This window comes from Pan paniscus, chromosome 7 (genome assembly GCF_029289425.2).
Source record: "Pan paniscus chromosome 7, NHGRI_mPanPan1-v2.0_pri, whole genome shotgun sequence".
Lineage (NCBI taxonomy): Eukaryota > Metazoa > Chordata > Mammalia > Primates > Hominidae > Pan > Pan paniscus.
In genome coordinates this window covers 57,394,951-57,415,188 of record NC_073256.2, presented here as the reverse complement: position 1 = coordinate 57,415,188, position 20,238 = coordinate 57,394,951, and the positions used below count along the sequence as shown (strand labels likewise).

The following is a 20,238-nucleotide window of genomic DNA, read 5'->3' as shown; positions in this document are numbered from 1 at the left end:
ATTTTCACATTCAGGGATACAATTTATAACCAGGAAAAGTACCAACACCACACACACCCCCAAATCTAACAGTGGTAAACAGTTTTTATTCAGGCAATGAAACATGGAAAAAATATATTAGTAATCATTATAATAATTTGTGAGTATAACTTTTACAAATAGTTACTTGACATATAAAAAGGGAAATTACTGTGCATATAAAATTTATGTAGATGAATATTCCACACAACACAATCCTGATAGCAGTAGTCAACGCAGCACTCATCCCTCCAGATGAGGGGCTCCTCACACACTTCATGGCACCCGTGGGAACACAGTGGAAGCAGATGTGCAATGAACATTTACTTGGCACATTAGTATAATGGGTATCTATTGGCAAACACACACTTGCTAACAGCAATACTGAAAAGTTTACTGCTACCTCTGAGATTTAAAAGAAATGCCTGGATCCTATCCCGACGGCTGAGAAGGACCGAGGCTGAGGCTCTGGTGTGGTCACCTACACGCTGCCCTGTATCTGGACTGGGGATGGTTTGAGTTCAAATTTGTACATGTCCATCTGAAAATTCTTTATAAATACAGAATTAGCAGTTAATGATGTGACCAGGAAATTACTGTTTTGAGTATATGTCAGATACCACTAAAAGGCAGAGGGGGAGAAAGTGGCATCTTGACAGTTCTAAATTAAAGGATCGATACAGGGAAGGTTCAGGCCACATCTCAGCTCTGAGCCTGGCCTCCTCCATACAAGTTAAAGCATTACACAGACCACCACAGGCCAGCATTGCACACAACATCTCCATATTAGAACTATAACCAGAATATATATTTATATAATAGCTGTAACCATATTATAGTTAATAAAGTCATTCCTTAGGAATCTTGTTTGTCCAAATCTAACTGCATGCTAAGAGGCACAGAAATGGGATTGCATTTGGACAAAAAACTACAAAAAGTGCAATCTTTAGTCTCCAGGATGCAAGCTCTGGCACTAGGGGATGGGTCTTCCCTGGAGAATGCCGCCGCTGATAGTCTCTTCCAGAGGAGATCCTTTGAGAGGAGAGTCTGTTACATCAGTTTCTTTACTGTTACTCTATGGAGACTCAAGGATTTAGTGGTAAATTGCTTTTTAAAAATAACTGGAATCTGGAGGCCAGTCAAACCTTTTTGGACAGATATCTCCTCGAAATACTTCTTTATTAAAGTATTTGAAGGAGATGACTCCTTAGACCTTTGGCTTGACATTCTGGGATTCCCAGACTATATTGTTCTTTCATAAGCAAATAATCTGTTATCTTTTAGATTCTTCAGAATAAATACATCTTTACTTTAAAATCCCTCGCTTGAATCATATAATCTTTCAAAACCTAGTTTCTGTCTTCCTAACAACAGGATAAAGTCAGAAATGCAAGTCAGAGAGCAAGCTCACAATCACATGACCACAAAGAGACAACAGTCAGAGACAGTTCATGAGATGGCTACCAATTATAATGAAAAACCAAAAGGAAGTTAAAAGGGGGCTTCAGAACTTTCACTCCACTAAAAAAGAATGTGCTGAAATCACTCCCAACTCAGTATACACAGACTTAACCAATGCTTGCTCTTAAAAAACCCTTTTGAGCTTGAGTAACCACTGAGCTGCCCTTTGTTACCTTTATGGAAAATGAGTGCTTCACTCCAGCTGCTTTTACCCAGCCCAGGAACATCTGGGGGCAGTTTACACTCCCTGTTTATAATTAGAGTGAATTCAGGGCTATCGAATAAATATCTAAGTATTTGTGTGAGAGTTGTACAAAGTATGGGTAGGTTGAAAGGGTAACTGGCTGGAAAGAAAATTCAACTTGAGCTATCCTCCAAAACGAAACATAAATCTTCCCTCAGATTCCATACCATTCTGGAAGGCTGCCAAATCCTAGGTTTTTCACCATCATGTGCTTCTGCACTTCCTAATTTGGGCTGAGTCTGAAGAAGCTAGAAACCACGTGAGAAAACTGGGCTTCCCGGTATTTCCAGAGCAGTTTTACAGAACAAAAGGTTTGGGTAGGTCACTGGCTGGAAGGAGACTCTCCAACCTTGACTGTGACTATCTGGGCAGCCACGGGGGGAATTGTTCAGTTGGCCTCACGTTGCATTCCCCACTTAAAATACTGCTGGATAAAGGCTATCTACACTTTGGCAAAGTCAAAAGCTAAAGAAATTGCTCTGGATCCAGAATCTCAACAGGATCACCTAATATTCCCAAACCAACATCTAGGCCAGCAGCTGCCTTCTACTTTCCTTTTTCACTCCTGTTTTTTTTTTTTTTTTTTTTGAGACAAGATCTTGCTGCCACCCAGGATGGAGTGCAGTGGCATGATCATGGCTCACTGCAGCCTTGACCTCCCAGGCTCCCACCTCAGCCTCCCAAGTAGCTGGGACCACAGGCACGTGCCACCATGCCTAGCTAATTTTTATTTTGGTAGAGACAAGGTTTCACCATGTTGCCTAGGTAGGTTTCAAACTCCTGGACTCAAGTGATCCTCCTGCCTCGGCCTTCCACAGTGTTGGGATTACAGGAATAAGCCACTGTGCCTGGCCCTTTTTCTCTTCTGTAACAGAGTTTATTACTGCCTAGCTAGCAGGTTATTTGGCCCTCACATGTGTTGAGGCAAACTCTATACTATATTCTTACTCTCCAGAGTTCCAAAATCCTTTATTTTTAAAGAAAAATAAACAAACATACTTCATTCTGCCCAGTATATTCTCTTGATCTGTACAAGCTACGATTTTAATTCTCTTTGGAGAGGAGGCATCTGTTAAGTTAGAATGGGGGATATTTCCTCATAACGGTCCTGGCTGAGAGGCCAGGACAATTATCACTTAACGAAGGTCCTTTGGTGCTCCCTGTGCATCAGCTTCATTCACTGGGGTCAGGTTCTTAAGGGGTCTCTTCCACCAGTGTGCTAGGGAAGGGCTGCCATCACCTCTGTTTAACACATAGCTACTTTCTTAAACACAATAAGCTTAAAAAGATGACTATGGATTTACAATGGAGGCCACTATAAGCCTCTCATACTTAAAACAGATCAATATAAAACAAGTAAACATGAAAACACCAAAACACAGCAGCAAAAAGATTTAGCAATCAATGTTTCTTTCTGCAAAATGCAAAATTAACTTATTTAGCAGTAGAGGACTAAAAAGGAAATCAGTTATACCAAGGGGAGACACATGCCCTTGGTACTATGACCACTAGGACAGCATTCATATTACACCACAGTGACTGCTTTCAAAGCTCAAATGATTGTCAAGCCACTTCTCAAACGACAGATAATTTCTGTTGTTCTTTTTTATACAAAATGTTAAGACAACAGGCTTGAATATACAGCCTAAGCACCAATTATGATAAATGCATATTGGTAAAATGTGACTTCTGGCTTTAAAAGACATTATTGACCTCCCTGGGGCTAAAGATTGCACCCATGTGAGTAATACACTGCTAAAGAATAATTCATTTTTTAAGATCTATAGAGGTTCTCCACTAGGCACAATTCATTGCTGAAGTTGGATCATGCAACAGTTTTACAAGAGAAGTAGGAAAACATACGTATACTGAATATAGTGCATATCACCATGAAGACTTTCAGCATGTAAGATTAAGACAGGACAGTGCTTTAAAACACTTGCATGGATTTGGGTTTGCCTATTCAAATGAAAGGGAATTCATTGAGATTTATATGGAAAAATTCCATGTTGGGGTTAATGGCCCACCACTCTGAACTGAGTCCAGTAAGAGCTTGAGGAATTTGGCTTTGTTAGTACAGACCTTCTCCTTGCACTCCTCTTCTCAGTATTCAAGCTGTCTTTGTTTAAAAATATGCAAAATGCACTGATTTTTGGAGTGGTTCATGTGACTTTTACTGCTCATTTTGTTAAAAATTCTGTCTTAAGTTAGAAGGTATTTTTTGCTTTCTTTTCAACATCTGAAGAACAATGCATCACACTTGGGAAAAAAACATTTCTTCACCTTATAATTGGTAATGTGCTACAATTACCTTTTAATTAAGATCTGAGCCTTTTACAAGTAGATTTTCTTCACATACTTAAAATAGATCGAAACTCTGTCTCAAAAAAAAAAAAGATAATGAAGACTAAATGTTGATTCTGTATTAACAAATGGAGGCAGAGGAGAGTAAATGACTCTAGGGCAGACTTGCCAAACCCTAGCTTGGAGGGAGTCCCATATTGCCGTTCATGCAGAAAGCAGACACTATCATCAGTCTGAGGACTAACCCTAAAGGGGCCACACCCATTAAAGCTGAGGAGTGTCCAAATACCAGGGCAACAAAACGTCATGGCAAATAGTCTTCTCCAGATATGAAAACCCAAGACTGTGGTCTTCACATCTTTAATCCCCCAAATTCTTAAGTTGGTGTTCTGAGTCAGGACTCTATTTCAAAATAGGGTCTCACATCCAAGGAAATATGTCCTTCTGTAGAGCAGTTCTTACTTGACTATGCTTCAGGGAAAAGAGCAGCAGCATCTATAAACATACATGTATGTGTGTGAGAGTGTGTGTAATTTAAAAGGGGATCCAGAGCCCCTTCTTGATTATAAATTGGAAGTAACAATAGGCCAAACTGTCTCCTTAAATAAAACCACTGATACTAAAAAATTAAAAGATTAAACAGATCACAAAAAATCAGACAGGTGGTGGAGAAGACCCCAAAGAGGAGTTACAAATTTAACACATTTGGGAAAGTAAAGATGACTTTAAAACAAACTAAAGATAAATCACAAACCCAAACTCAGCAGCCTAAGGGAACCTTCATAGGGGGAAACTAGGAGGCTCCAGCACTGTCAGGTCACACTCCTTTCTAGACTATGCAACCCTCTAGGGTTTCTTCCAGGGCTGTTGCATTGGCAGCAAAGCAGGACAGGCAGCAGTAGGCATGTGCTTTTTTTAAGTTTTTTTTTTTCTCTGCAAAGGGGCAATTATTCCTGGATAAGGCAAGATAATTGTGGTCACAAGAGAAGCAGCCAAATGCAGATCTGTTGAGCTAACAGGGGGAGTGTCTCAGTCAGTCTTTCCCAGCTTTGCAATCAGCTCATCACAGATTTTTGTCAGTTCTTCAATTTCTTGGTTCTGAAAGACAAATGACATAATTATGCAGGCCACTTTGTATTCTGAAATAAAAGCAAATAGAGTTAACTAGTCCCAAGTCTGGATCTACCCTACCCTAGACATCCTAATTCAGTGATTTTTAACTTTTCTACATCAGAGATGCTTTAAAGAAAAAAAGGCTACACATCTCAAAAAATGTACTCATAAAATCATGCTTAAATTGAGTAAAGGGTGAGGACAGTCACCAGCCCTCTGAAACTTGTCCATGAATCTCTTAGTTCCCCAATTTTCTTGTTATCAGAGGAATTATCTGGGGTACTTGTCAAAAACATAAGTATCTGGGTCTCACTCAATCCATTAGCATATCTAGGGATGCTGGAGTCTGAATCTCCCAGGGAGCACCGTTCTAGGGGCTAACAGACCCTGTGATAAAAACTCCTGCTCTTGATGAATGGATGGCACAGGTATGAGTACATAATTGGAAATGCAGTAAAGAAAATACACCGGAGACATATAAAAACGGAAAGCTAAAAATTGCTTAGTGAGAAACAGGGATTGTTGCTAGTCCTGGTTTTCATTTATCTATAGCAGTTTCTCAAAGCAGCCCTGCTGATGTTTTAGGATGGGTAAATGTGTTGTCAGAGGCTGTCCTGTGCATTGTAGGATGTTTAACAGCATCCCTGGCCTCCTGCACTAGATACCAGTAGCATCTCCCAGTGGTGACAACCAAACAAATATATCTCCAGACATTACCTAACACCTAACATCCCCTGGAGGGCAAAACTGCCCCCAACTGCAAACCACTGATCTAAAGCAATGAAGGGGGAAGATGGCTTCATATTAATACATTGCATAAAAAACAAAGAAAGAAAGAAAGGCAGTCTCATGACCCCAACTAGGAAGGTGTTCTGAACTTCAGTTAAAATGCAACTTCCTCTCTGCACCCTGCCTGTGGATGATTTCCACATGATGTGCTTGAAAATTTAATGGTTTGACTTGTTTGTTTCTACCTGGATCAGTTCAGAAAGGAGTTGGACTGAAGTGTCTGAGTAGAAAGCCAAGGCCTCTTTCACCCAGATCTGTCATTAAGTGAGTCACTGCTGAGGAGGAAAACTAAACGTCTCTGTGGCCACCCAGATCAGGTCCCTTTCTGTACCTTCTGCTGCAGGGCCCTTTCCAGGGACTCCACCTTCATCTGCTCTTTCCGGAGTCCAGCATGGAGAGCTGCACTCTCAGCCTTTGCTTTTGTTCGAACCTGAGCAATCTCTTCATTGGCTCTGTTTATGGTGTTTGGGTGGAATAAAGAGACAAAAAGCACATGATTAGCCACTAGTCAAAGCCAGTCAGGATACTAACCACTGACGTCTGTGAGGCACAGGCCTCAAAGAATTGACTGCATGAGAGAAAAAAAACAAAAATCGGTGACCTAAATAATTCCATTTTAATTTATAAAAATTCAATTTACAGACAACTTCAAAATTTGTATCTCACTAGCAAATGGTTTCTGTAACAGTCTTAGTTTTTGTTTTTTTTTTAGACCAGTACAAAAGCAGACTGCATAATTTTGGAGACGATCACAGCTAGAGTTGGGATACTAACCACTGACATCTGTGAGACACGGGCCTACAGGGAATGAGTTTATTAATGAGATGTGAAAGGCATTCTTAAAAACCATAAATGTCAGTTGATGAACAGCCATTAAACTGATGAAAGGATGCTAAAGCCTCATTAGCAATCAGAGGCATGTAAATTAAAATGATAAGCTTTGAAAATTGATTGAATTGGCAAAAATTAACAAGGACAGTCCTGTGTGGGCCGAGATACAAGGAGACAGGCAGGCTCATGTGCCAATGGGCGGCTGAAAACTGGCGCTGCCTTGTGGCGGGCAATGTGGTAGTCACCAGGGCAATTTAAAGTGTACACGCCCTCCAACGCAGCAATGCCACTTTCAGTTATGTATTCACAGAAATACTCCCACCTGGCATAACAGTGAGTGCATAGGATGTTCGCTGTAGTGTTACCTTCAATGTAAAAAAGTTTGTAACTAAGTGCCCATCAATAAAGAAATGCTATAGTTCCACGACCTAATAAAAAGAATTAGATTCAGCTGTATGTTCTGACATGAAAAAATGGTCAGGATATGCTAATTAAGGGAAAAAGGAAATTTGTCTAATGTGATTCCAATATTGTAAATATTTTTTATAGTTCAAAATCATAGTATTTATAAAGACACAAAGAAAAGACTAGAGGGATATACAATAAACCTACGTATAATATATAGAGGCATCTGTATAACCTATGGAGAAGAATGCATAAGAAATCTAATACAGTACTATGGGAGTGGGAAAGGGACAGGGGAACTTCTGTTTCTACAAATAGAAATGTAGGCAGCAAAATGTACAAGCATGTATTACCTTTTAGTTAAAAAGTCAAGTTGGGAGTCCAGGCTCAGTGGTTCATGCCTGTAATCCCAGCACTTTGGGAGACCGAGGCGGGCAGATCACTTGAGGTCAGAAGTTCGAGACCAGCCTGCCCAACATGGCGAAACCCCGTCTCTACTAAAAATACAAAAATTAGCTGGGCATGGTGGCGGGTGCCTGTAATCCCAGCTGCTCGGAAGGCTGAAGCAGGAGAATCACTTGAACCCAGGAGGCAGAGGTTGCAGTGAGCTGACACTGTGCCACTGCATTACAGCATGGGTGACAGAGTGAGACTCTGTCTCAAAAAAAAAACAACAAAAAATCAAGTTGGATAACACTCCCCAGGATAAACTCCAAATGTATTAGATTTAAGGATTAAAAAAACTAAGCCATAAAGTGTAAGTAAAACATGGGAGAATATTTTCTATCCAGCATGGGGAAGATCTTTGTTACTATGACAAAGAATCCAGAAGCTGTAAAAGAAACGACTAATACATTTCAGCACATAAAAGTAAATTTCTGAATATCAAAAAAACACTATAGGTGGAGGCAAAAGACAAATGATAAACTTGAAAAATTATTCAAAATTCTTATCACAAAGGGCTGGTGTCCCTAATATATAAAATCTATAAAATGACAATAGGAAAATGGGCAAAGAATAGAGTAATTCATAGTAAAGCAAATATATTAATAAATGAATGGTGAAATATATTCAATTTCATTCATAAGATAGATGCAAATCAAAATTACATTGATTAAAATAAATGCTCTGGGGCTGGGCGCGGTGGCTCACACCTGTAATCCCAGCACTTTGGGAAGCTGAGGCGGGCGGATCACCTGAGGTCAGGAGTTCCAGACCAGCCTGGCCAACATGGTGAAACCCTGTCTCTACTAAAAATACAAAAAATTAGCCGGGTGTGGTGGCGTGTGCCTGTAATCCAAGCTACTTGGGAGGCTGAGGCAGGAGAATCACTTGAACCCGGGAGACTGAGGTTGCAGTGAGCCTAGATTGCACCGCTCCACTCCAGCCTGGGTGACAGAGAGAAACTCCGTCTCAAAAAATAATAATAATAAAAAAAAAATAAATAAATGCTCTGTTGCTTGCCAAAAACAAATACCTATGTTGAAATACCATTTTCACCTATTTGATTTGCAGAAAATAAAAACGTTGACCTATTGGCACAGTTGTAGAAAAAAGAGATGCTCTCATATATTATCTAGGGCTATCAAATGATAAAAGTCTAATGGGGCCAATCTGACAACACTTATAATTATAAATTCACATAAGCTTTGGTCTAGCAATTCCTTTTCTAACATACAGATCATAAAGATAACTCACAGGCATGCAAAACGATCACCTACCAGGTCACTTACTACAGCACTGTCTGTGGCAGCAAGACATTTGAATTAACTTTAATGTCTAACAGGAGGGGACTGTTAAATAAATGATACATTCCAACAATGGAATACCATGTGGCTATTAGAAAAAAAAGAGGAAGCTCTTCTTGCACTGACATGGAAAGATTCTCAAAATTATATTGCTAAGCAAAAATAGCGAAGTATGCTATAATCATATAAAAAAGAAAAAAATTGTAATAGGAAGAAAAAACAGAAACCAACAATGGTGATTACCTGGCATAGAGAAAGATGGGAACCCAGTGGAAGGAGGCAGGAGCAGATATACCTTTTTTTACTTTTTAATGTTTTAACAATGGGAAAAGGGTTTAAAAAGTGAAATAAACACACACATAAAAATACAACCTGGAGTTGCGAAACAGTGATTTTTTTTTCCTCTCTCAATCTTCCCACAACATCATGAACAGTGAAATTCAAAATTTACAAGCTCTTACTTGTCCAGTTTCTCTTCTGCGTGGATTTTCAGGGCCTGGTATCGCTGCTCCTCTTGTTTAACTCTGGCTAAGTAATCCTGAGCACATTTCTTCAAGGCTTCTTCATTCTGTTCCAAAGCAAAAATTGAAAATAAACAGGTCATTTTGTTTCTTCTAATCTACCACATATCAGAGTTTTCATTTTTTAAAGAATGGAAAAATCTAATTAATTCAGATGGCTTTTATTCATACTCTGCAGTAATTTGAAATAGCCACATGTAATTCTCACTGAGGAAATTCTACATAATGTCTTCATGTGTTAATTTTCAATATCATACAGTAAGGGTCAGTTATACCAATATGCCTACTTTAGGAAGGCAGTTATTCAAAACTGAATGGCAATTCGATTTCCATATTTGATAAACTGGCCAGTTTCATTTTTATTTTAATATGAAAATAAAGCCATTTCATTGCTATAATTGTGTCTGGTTGATATGGTAAAGTTAAATTAAATCAACAGGCCCATTTACATCTAAATTTGAAACATTATACTAATGTCTTCTAGAATATGTAGCTTGAATTTTTCAGAGACATGGAATTCCTTCTAATCCCTTTTACTAAAACTGAAAAGGTGAATTACCAGAAAGAACATTTCTAGAATTCACCTGAGATCTGAGGGTTCAATTAATAGTTCTTGCAGTCTACGCCACAGCCTGGGGCTTATTGGCTTGACACAGGAGAGGAATGGCCAAGACATGGCACCCAGTGGGCCAGATGCCTGAACAACCAAAGAAGGAAAAATGTGGAAAAAAATCCAGCTTCACTGGAATAGAGGACACAAGGCCAGTAGGCCCTGAGCTCCTATTTAAAAGGATACCCACAACCTCTGGCATATGTATTTGATGACCAGTTACCAAGGAAATACACTACTGGAAATACACCAGGAGACAGAGGGAAAAAACACTCTACCTTCTTGAACCCTTCCAGAACACCTTTCAGGTTCTCATATCTCCTGAAGAGATCAGAAAGGGACCTTTCCACAGAGTTAAGGTCAGCCAGGGCCTGTTCCTTCTCCATGGTCAGTTGCTGGAAGCTCTTCTGAGAGGTCATACTTGTCCTTTGTTCATCTTCTGGGAATCACAAGTCAAAAGGAACGACATATTTATTCAAAAAATAGACACTCCTTAGAAGACAATCAGTGTTCTCGTGGTAGGGACACAGCCGGGGATGTGACCAAATTCCCGCTCTTATGGCTTATACTCTAGTTGGGGGAGACGCGTGGTAACAAGTGATGGGGAAAGAACAAGGCAGGGTAAGGAGGAATGGGGGCGGGGAGGGGGCTGTTACTGTACAGAAAGTACCTGCTCTCAGGGGAGAGATTTGAGCATAGACCGGACAGAAATGAGGATGTGAGCCATACAGCTACCTGGGAGAATATTCCATAGAGAAGAACAGCTGTGGTAAGGCCCTGAGCTGGGAAGGCGTTAGGTGATGTGGATGATAGAAAGTATCATTTCGGCAATTTAGGGGAGAAAGGACAGACTCTGGTTTAGGGAGTCAATCCTTATGATATAGATGAGAAGAGACTCTAAATTCCATGCAGGAGGATCAATCCCTGTTGTTTTGTAAAGGCACCACTGGGTCTGATGCAGAGAAATTACAATCTGCACTAGAGTAAGAACCCTGCACCAAAACACAGGATGCTCCCAGTGGGTGTTAGTGATGTGACCAGGCCACCAACAGTCACAGAATTCAAGGCCTGCCATCTTCTAAAATGAACCTAACTACAGTTGACCCTCATTATTCACCAAGTCCATACCTCCCAATTCGCCTACTTGCTAAAATTTATTTGTAATCCTAAAATCTATCCTCCTAGACTTTGACAGTCATTTGTGGATGTGTGCAGAGTGCAAAAATGCTTTAGTCACCTGATATGCACACTCTCAGCTGACAGTGAACAAAGCAATACTCTGCCTTCTTGATTCATTCTATAAACAAGTGTTCTTCTTTTGGTCTATTCAGGCCATGTTTGTTGCACTTGTGTTCTTTTTGCCGGAGACTTCACTGTTTTAAGTGGCCTCCAAGGGCAGTGCTACAGTGCTGTCTAGTGATACCAAGCACAAGAAGGCAGTAAGGTTCCTTAAAATACATACATTACAGAAGCTCTGTTCAGACGTGAGCCAAAGTGCCGCTGACTGTGAGCTCAATGTTAATGAATCAACTATATATATTAAATAAGGTGTCTTTAAACAGGAACACACGTAAAACAAGGTTATATACTGATCAATCAATGAAAATGTTGTGGCCAGATGCAAGACTCTAACTCTGTCTTTTCCCTAGGAGCAGTGTGTATTTACTTATTTATTTTTTGAGACGGAATTTTGCTGATTGCCCAGGCTGGAGTGCAGTGGCACGATCTCGGCTCACCGTAACTTCTGCCTCCCAGGTTCAAGCGATTCTCCTGCCTCAGCCTCCCGAGTAGCTGGGATTACAGGCATGCACCACCACGCCCAGCTAATTTTGTATTATTAGTAGAGACGGGGTTTCTCCATGTTGGTCAGGCTGTTTTCGAACTCTCAACCTCAGGTGATCCACCTACCCAAGCCTCCCAAAGTGCTGGGATTACAGGCGTGAGCCACCATGCCAGGCCAGGAGCAGTGTTTAGTATTCACTAACTCTGTGTTTGCAGCAACTTTACAGAACATACCTCCCACGAATAATGAGACGACTGTATCTAAGTGACAGACAAATACAAGTTTGTGACATGGTCTGAAAATCATAAATGGATCTGGCTATGGTCTTATAGTTTATGCCACCCCCCAACCCCAAATTTGTGTATTGAAACCTAATCCCCAGTGTGTGAGTATGTTCAGGGTGAAAGTGGGCATGGAAGGGAATTTGGGAGGTGATTATGTCAGGATTAGTGTCCTTATAAAAGAGACCCCAGAGAGCTAGCCAGCCCCTTCTATGAGGAATGGGCCCTCCCCAGACATCTCATCTGTGGGCACCTTGAACTCTCCTGTCTCCAGAGCTATGAAAAATGTTTGTTGTTTATAAGCTACCTAGCTTACATATTTCGTTATACCAGGCTGAACAGACTAAGACAGATCCTATGGCTCATACCCTCAAAAAACAAAATGTTCTCCTTACCAATCATTTGAGCAATAGTCTTTTCATATTCAGCTACAATTTTCCTAAATGAGAAAAAAAGAACTTATTACCAGAGGAGGATTTTCAGACAATGAAAGTTGGAGAAATGCTGTCCCAAACAATTAAACACATTAACGTACACTGACAATGTATGTAATCCATTTATCTGCTTTGGGGCTCTCGTTTTTTTTTTTTTTTTTTTTAACATTATATAAGGTTTCTTAAGGTTCTAAAAAGGTTTTTGTTAAGATTTTATCTTTAGTCAAACTTATATTTTACTTATAGAACCAACTGCCTTCCCTTTCTCTTTGCACCTATTTGAATACTGCAAGGAAATAAGATTCATTCTGCTTAGATGAGTCAATCTTTTACAAACTAAGTTAAAGATATTCTTCTGGGCTCTTCCTAACAGATGCGATCTGACTTTAGACTTTCCTGAGTCAATCCACCCTTTCAGACACTCCTACCTCTGATTCAGTTACAAGTTTTATTTTGTGTCCTAATTCCAAAAGTATTTCACTTATTCGAAGACTTTAAAGATCAACCTCTTGGGTTAACCTTTCTTCTAGTGAAGAATGACAATGTCCTTCTGACCCAGTCCAGTGCTGGGTGCTCTGTGAGTCGCATCACGTCCTCCCCTGCCCTCAATGGTGGTGCCCCCATCACTTTTGACGTCATATCCAAGTTGGTTATTATGGATGGCTACCGCTCTCTAAGAGCAGGAATGTCCCTTCCTTTCCATCAAGCCCAGCAAAGGGCCTTACACCTAGGAAATGCTTAAAAGACAAATAATAAAAGAGCAACAAATTAGAGGGATATACTTAAAATGTTTTTTAATCATTCAAGTGTTGACCACACTGTGTGTGAATTATTTATGCCTTTTTTTCTTCTCTACTTTGATTTCATCTTTAGTCATTTCATGGCTCATAACTCTCCTTTCTAAAAGTGAGGAAAAATAAAAAGATTTCGATTTCAAGTCAATCAATTTTGTTTCTTGTTAACAAGCTTTCTATCATCTATTTGGTGGTTATGTAATTTGAAACTCTCATGCATAATTAATTTTTAAAAAGTATTATGGACCAGGCGCTGTGGCTCATGCCTGCAATCCCAGCACTTTGGGAGGCTGAGGCAGGTGCATTGCTTGAGCTCAGGAGTTACAAACCAGCCTGGGCAACAGAGCGAGACCTCATCTCTAAAAAAAATTATGCAGGCATGGTGGCACATGCCTGTGGTCCCAGCTACTTGGGAGGCAGAGGGGAGAGGATCAGTTGATCCCAGGAGGTTGAGGCTGCAGTGAGCCATGATCACACCACTGCACTCCAGCCTGGATGACAGAGTGAGACCCTGCCTCAAAAAAAAAAAAAAGTAGTATTATGAATTTCAGTGTCTCTATCATTGGATAAATCTTATTTTTCTGTATTCCAAATGGATATTTTGATACAAATTTCTGTCAATTCTAAGAAGATAAGAATTATGTGGGTTCTGTTTACATGTTATATCTTCTGAACAACCCAAGATAAACTACAGTATTTGAATATAATAACTGGTTAGCAATAACTCCTGAAATAACATTCTCAATCACAAAGCAAGGTGCAAACAGCAAAGCCCTCGAGCTCTCAACACTTGGTTCTGTGGCAAGCAAACACTGTCATCACTTCATCTGTATCAAATCTAACAGTGCATAAAAGTATCCAGCCCCTCCCCAAAACCTCCAGTCTAACCTCATCTCCAAAACTTCTTGCCGGGTCTCTTCGTATTTCTTCTTCCATTCATTTGCTTCCATCTCTTTAGTAATTATCTAGAGTACAATAAAGCTTAGTTTTACCCAATCTATTACAATTTGCATTTAAGACTGGGAACTGAAATAGCACACAACCAGGTCTAACCCAAGATGTTCAATCTATATTAGAAATATAAACTTCAATATTAAATGTTTGTAACCATTTGGAAAAGTATATTCTAAGCCACACTGAATGCTGGGATGCAGACACGGGAATAAAGATGAGTAGAACATCTCCCAGAAATCCCAAGTGGTATTTACAGCCTCTGTGAACTTTACCTTGGTCCAGGGTCTAGCTCTCAGCTCTGCAGGGCCAGGCCCTGACTGGGACAGACACCAAGAACAGAGCCATCTGATTGGCAGGTATTCACTCTTAACTAAGGCCATGTAATCACGGCTGATGCCAGGCCACCAGAGTGAAACTGCCACAAAGTCAGACCATTGGAAGTTGGCATGAGCAACACATTCTCTTTCTATAGAGATTTCTGACAGCTTCATAGAAACAGAGTCAGAAGGAGGGGGCTCAGATGAGCTGGCTACATCTAGCTATAGCATCCGTCACTTATGGGTAGAGTCTTGCTAGTTAGCCTGGAACCTAGGCTCATATTTGGGATGCTCTTGCTAACTGGAAGGAAATACTCTAAATTCATTGCCTCAAACTCTATTTGCCCTGGGCAGGGCTTGCATGGGCAGCCATGGTGCTCCTCTTACTGTACTTCCCTGGCCGTGCCGCTCTCTTCCTAATTGGTAGTTTCGTTATATTTATTAGGATCTCAAGAACATAGAAGGATGTATCCTGTGTGCTTCAGGTAATCAGGCACCTCTTTACTTTGATCCATTAGGTGGTGATCTCATAGTTTAACTCCCAGGAAAAACATCAAGTCATTTTTCTCATTTACAAGATTTTGGCCAGGGACAGTGGCGCGTGCTTGCAGTCCCAGCTACTCAGGCAGCTGAGGCAAGAGGATCGCTTGACCCTAGGAGTTCGAGGCTGCAATGAGCTATAATTGTGCCACTGCACTCAGCCTGGGTGACAGAGTGAGATCTTGTCTTTTATTTTATTTTTATTTTTCTGAGATGGAGTTTCGCTCTTGTTGCCCAGGTTGGAGTGCAATGGTGCGATCTCAGCTCACCACAACCTTCGTCTCCCAGGTTCAAGTGATTCTCCCACCTCAGCCTCCCAAGTAGCTGGGATTACAGGCATGCATCACCACGCCCAGCTAATTTTGTATTTTTTTTTTTTTTAGTAGAGATGGGGTTTCTCCATGTTGGTCAGTCTGGTCTCGAATTCCTGAACTCAGGTGATCCGCCCGCCTTGGCCTCCCAAAGCGCTGGGATTACAGGCATGAGCTACTGCGCCAAGATTTTATCTCAAAAAAAAAAAAAGATTTTGGTGGGCCTTATTACCACTGCTCCCAAGTTTTGAAAACAGGACTAGCTGACATCCCTCATTACCAACTTGATGCTATTTTAGAAAGCTATAAAAGACCTACAGCTGAGGTGCTTAACCACTTTCGGCATACTATAAAAATTAAAACTAAAAAAAACTATAAAACTAAAAACTATAAAAATAAAATTGCCACACCTTCCTTTAAGAACAGGTGGAATTGTCAAGAAACACACAAACCAAACACACAAAATACAGCATAGATATATGACAGGAGAGGGTGGGCAACTTATTAATGGTACACAACAGTGTCTTTCATATTTTTCAGATAACCAGGAAAGGCCTAGCAGTGATCTATTTTGAACAAAGGCTGTTCAAGAAACACAATACAGGAATCGGAGAGTTGAACGGTTTAAAGAATGGATGAAAGTAGGAAACAACTGTGTATTACTGCAAAAAAATTACAAATGTTTAGGCATTAGCATATATCCTCTGTAAAATAAAAGCACTGATTTAGTTACACATGGGAGCAAAGCTGGCAAAATTAGGTATTTTAAATGTCAGGGCTGAAAGATAAAGAAGGGTACAAAATTCTTAAGAATATTTCAGATTGTCAACATTTTACCCTGGAGACCAGAATGTCAGGACTCCAGCACCACTGCCACAGGGGGCCCTTTTACGACCTAAACAAGCTGCAGGTAATAAGAACTTCCAGCCTGTGATAACTTGAGCCAGCAGAGATGCAATCTACCTGCTGGTACATGGGCCTTACAAAGAAATGGAGTGATAAGCAGACTAAACAGGAGAGCTTTTACCTCTTCTCTTATTAAGGTGAGCACGGCTGTCTTGTCTGATTCGCTGAGGCAGATCCCATCCAGGGGGCTCTCACCTCCACAGGACACCGACACAGGGGCCTTCTCTGCAGAGGACTCAAGCAGCCCCTGTGGGGAAAGGGATTACACTGAATCTGTCAGCTTTCAGCTTCTTAACCCCAGACATCCTTCAACAACTTCCTCATTACTCAATTGATCACATCCTTTAAAACCATGTTTAAAGAAAAGTCAGCAGGGGGAAGCTTTTTAAAAAACAAATCTAATTATGGAAGTAACTAAAGAAAAACTGTTATAATGACTATCAGAGTGGTCTTAGCTTCTGTTGAGCAGATAACCTAGAGAAATTTTATTCTGATCTAAAAGGGAGACAGTGTACTTATAATAGCGGCCAGTCACCAAAGAACCACATGGATAAAAGAGAAACACACCCATGATTAAGTTTCTGGGGATAAGCTCCATGTAAATGGGAATTTCTTTTTTAAAAAAGCAAAAACAAAAACAAGTGACAGCTGCTCCTGTTACATATCGATGCTTTGTATGTATCTTTAGCCACTGCAGATGGAAATGTTTCTAAAATACTAACTTTCAGGCCTAAGAAGGCAGAAATAGCAAATATATTTGAACTCTTTGAACTCTCACCCCCACCCTTTCACCCGGATGATTCAGGATCATCCTGAACTTCCGCTGCTCCGCAGCGACCTCCTGCTGTAACCCAGCCTGCTGGGTGTGTGCCATTGTTGCCCATATGCAAAATGGCCATACATAAGTCAAGGACCATGCCTGTGTGTTGGTTCTTCCTTGCTACTAAGTTTTCCACTCCCTTCTGGCAGCACTTTGCCCTCTGAGGTGCTGGCTCAGAAGCTCTGAGGAGCTTCTTTCATAAGCTCAGGTTCCAGAGCGAAACACTGGCAAACTTTTCTTTTCATGAGAACATGGACTTTGTACTATTTTCCTTCCTAAAAGACGTTTTTGCTGGCTATTCCTCCTACCTACGGAAGTAAACTTTTTTTTTTTTTTTTTTGAGACGGGGTCTCACTCTGTGGCCCAGGCTAGAGTGCAGTGGCGCAATCTCGGCTCGCTGCAAGCTCCGCCTCCTGGGTTCACGCCATTCTCCTGCCTCAGCCTCCTGAGTAGCTGGGACTACAGGTGCCCGCCACCACGCCCGGCTAATTTTTCTGTATTTTTAGTAGAGACGGGGTTTCACCGTGTTAGCCAGGATGGTCTCAATCTCCTGACCTTGCAATCTGCCCGCCTCGGCCTCCCAAAGTGCTGGGATTACAGGCGTGAGCCACCGCGCCCGGCCAGAAGTAAACTTTTTATATAAATGAGTCATCTAATACTTTGGGAACATCCAAAATGCCGAAGTGACCTGGAATAATCTTAATCTTAAATGTGGGATAACTAATCAATTAGTTACTGATTATAATCAACCAGTTACATCTTGTGTGAATCAACACTAAACAGAAAGTCCAAGGTGAACGTAGACGAGTGGCTTTTAAATTTTTCAGAGTCATTATAGTTTTACCCTCTCTCTAGAAAATGCTCAGAAACAGAATTTTAGCATGCAGCTTCACAGACCTCAGCCATGGGCCCAAAATAGAAACCTGTCTCAGGCCACAGAAAAGCAAAATACAAAAGCCACAAGCTGGCAGTGCGCCCATGTTCCAGCAGCATTTGGGGGAGGGCAGCCCACCATGCCAACAGAAGTCCAAGGTACCCACAAAACCTCCCTTTTCTCTCTTGGGATAGATCTACCACTAGAACCAGAAGGCACTTGCAGTGGGCAGCCTCTAAAATGCCCCCCAGTAACCCCTACCTCCAGTACTAATCCCCTCCCTCTGTAATCTCTTCCCTTTGAGTGTAGGCTGGACCTAGTGACTCATTAGAATATGGCAAACGTCATGGATGTCACTTCTGAGGTTAGGTTCTGAACAAACTCTGACTTCCATGTTTTGAGAAGCTACAGGGAAAGGCCCATGTGGCAAGGAGCCGATGTCTCTGCGAATAGCCAGTGGGGACCCGAGACTTGCCAACAACCACATGAGTGAGCTTGGAAGCAGATCCTCCCCAAGTCAAGCCTGGATATGACTGCAGCCCTGATCAACACCTGGACTGCACAGCCTGTAACAGATCCTGAGTCAGAGGCACCCAGCAAAGCTGCCCAAGATTCCTGACGCACAGAAACAATGAGATAATAAACACTTGCTTTAAGTGTTGGAGTAATGTGTTACACAGCAGCAGATAGCTGATACACCCCTGGACATTTGAATCATCTCACTAACTTCCTGTGCCTTGTTTCTTATCAAGAAACTTTTACTTGCCTAAAGGGAGGTAATACAGGAGGTCAAGTTGAGACTTGATTCACCTCACTGTTAAACTTCTGATTCTAAATTAACAACATTTCATGGGTCAGTCTCTTCTGAGTTCTTAGTTTAAGCCAGAGTCCCCAGGTTAAGTCAACTTTAGAAAACAGACTCTCAGTGCTTTCCATGGCTACCAATTTCGTGAGAATATGGGAAATACGCCCCCTAAAAATCTTCATAGCCAGGAAAACATCAACATCCATTACAGAGTTCAGCATCTCATTCATTTGTTGAGAGGGTAAATGAATTCAGTCTGCCTGCTTAACAACTCAATGCTAACACATGTGGGGTCCGGAAGAGGCAGCATCCTGAGCAGGCGGTAGGAGATCAAACCTTAGATGGTGTTTAATGTCTCCAGGTGAGCGGGCTCTTCAGCCTGCCGACTCTCCCCAGCCACTCTCCTCTCTGCCTGGCCACATTTACAAACCTCACTACTCAAAATGCAACAACTCTTACAGGTGTCAGGGCAGGAATGTATGCCCTTGCTTACTTTAGCCATCTTTTCCAGTATCCTAGGATTTAACTTTTTACATTCCTTAGTCCTTTAGGTTGCTTATCAAAAAGTGCAGAACATTTCACAGGGGTGTCCAAGGGAGAGAATGCAGTCATGGGTTCTTAGTTTCTGTTTCTGGTTGGGGCAGTAAAGCCCCTTCCTCATCCCTCTTTTCCGCTTATCACTAGAGACAGAAACTAAAAACTATGGCTTCAGGCTGCTAAAAGCCTAAAACAAAACCAATCATAACAACAACAACAAAATTAAGCAAGTTGGACAAGCTTGTTATAGAATCTACCATCACAGAGAATTGGCCAGAAGATCTGTTTTAGGCCTGGGCCATCTAATATGTCTTTAATGAAGACGCTAAATCAATCAATCATATCCTTCCAAAAGGGCTTTATTTCATGTTTGCCAGTGCTTCTCCCAGTCCCTCAAAACATTCACAATTGAGGACCAACAAAGACCAGTCTATAGACAATAGAACTCAATGGACTCCCGGTTGCAAATTTACAGTGAGCACAGATGCCACTGATTCCCGTGGCTGTGGAGAATTCGCATCACTAATCTGTGGCAGTGTGCTGACTGTGCTCATTTGTCCTCAATCACAACGGAGCAGTATCAGCCCCTGCCGTACTCTAACAGAGACGTGCCCAAAAAAGCCAAATGAACTCACCTTTTAAAACATTTAAAACTTAAAAAGAAAAGTTAACTTCTTACGTGAAAAATGCTGTGGAACAACAGCTGAAAAGCAAGGAGAGACTGACTCCTACTGATTGTACTCTGGCCTTAGTCCAGCCACCACCTACTGCTGGGCACAAGACCACATAAGAATGGACTTCAGAGCAACACAGATAAACTTAAAAAGTGAATGATGGA

The 20,238-nt window shown here is 41.2% G+C and overlaps 1 protein-coding gene across 23 annotated transcripts in view; it reads right to left on the bottom strand.

The window, feature by feature from the left end:
- Positions 1 to 66: 66 nt before the first annotated feature.
- Positions 67 to 20,238, bottom strand: part of TACC1 (transforming acidic coiled-coil containing protein 1) — a 124,576-nt gene continuing 104,404 nt past the window's right edge. For all 23 annotated transcript variants that reach the window (XM_008956124.5, XM_063606741.1, XM_063606746.1 and 20 more), the window contains 7 exons: positions 16,486 to 16,611; positions 14,225 to 14,301; positions 12,504 to 12,547; positions 10,323 to 10,483; positions 9,375 to 9,481; positions 6,261 to 6,381; positions 67 to 5,125 (listed from right to left, as the gene is read on the bottom strand). In XM_008956124.5, coding sequence (XP_008954372.4) covers positions 5,057 to 5,125; positions 6,261 to 6,381; positions 9,375 to 9,481; positions 10,323 to 10,483; positions 12,504 to 12,547; positions 14,225 to 14,301; positions 16,486 to 16,611 — 705 coding nt within the window. In that variant the 3' untranslated portion in view covers positions 67 to 5,056. The remainder of the gene's footprint in view (positions 5,126 to 6,260; positions 6,382 to 9,374; positions 9,482 to 10,322; positions 10,484 to 12,503; positions 12,548 to 14,224; positions 14,302 to 16,485; positions 16,612 to 20,238) is intronic.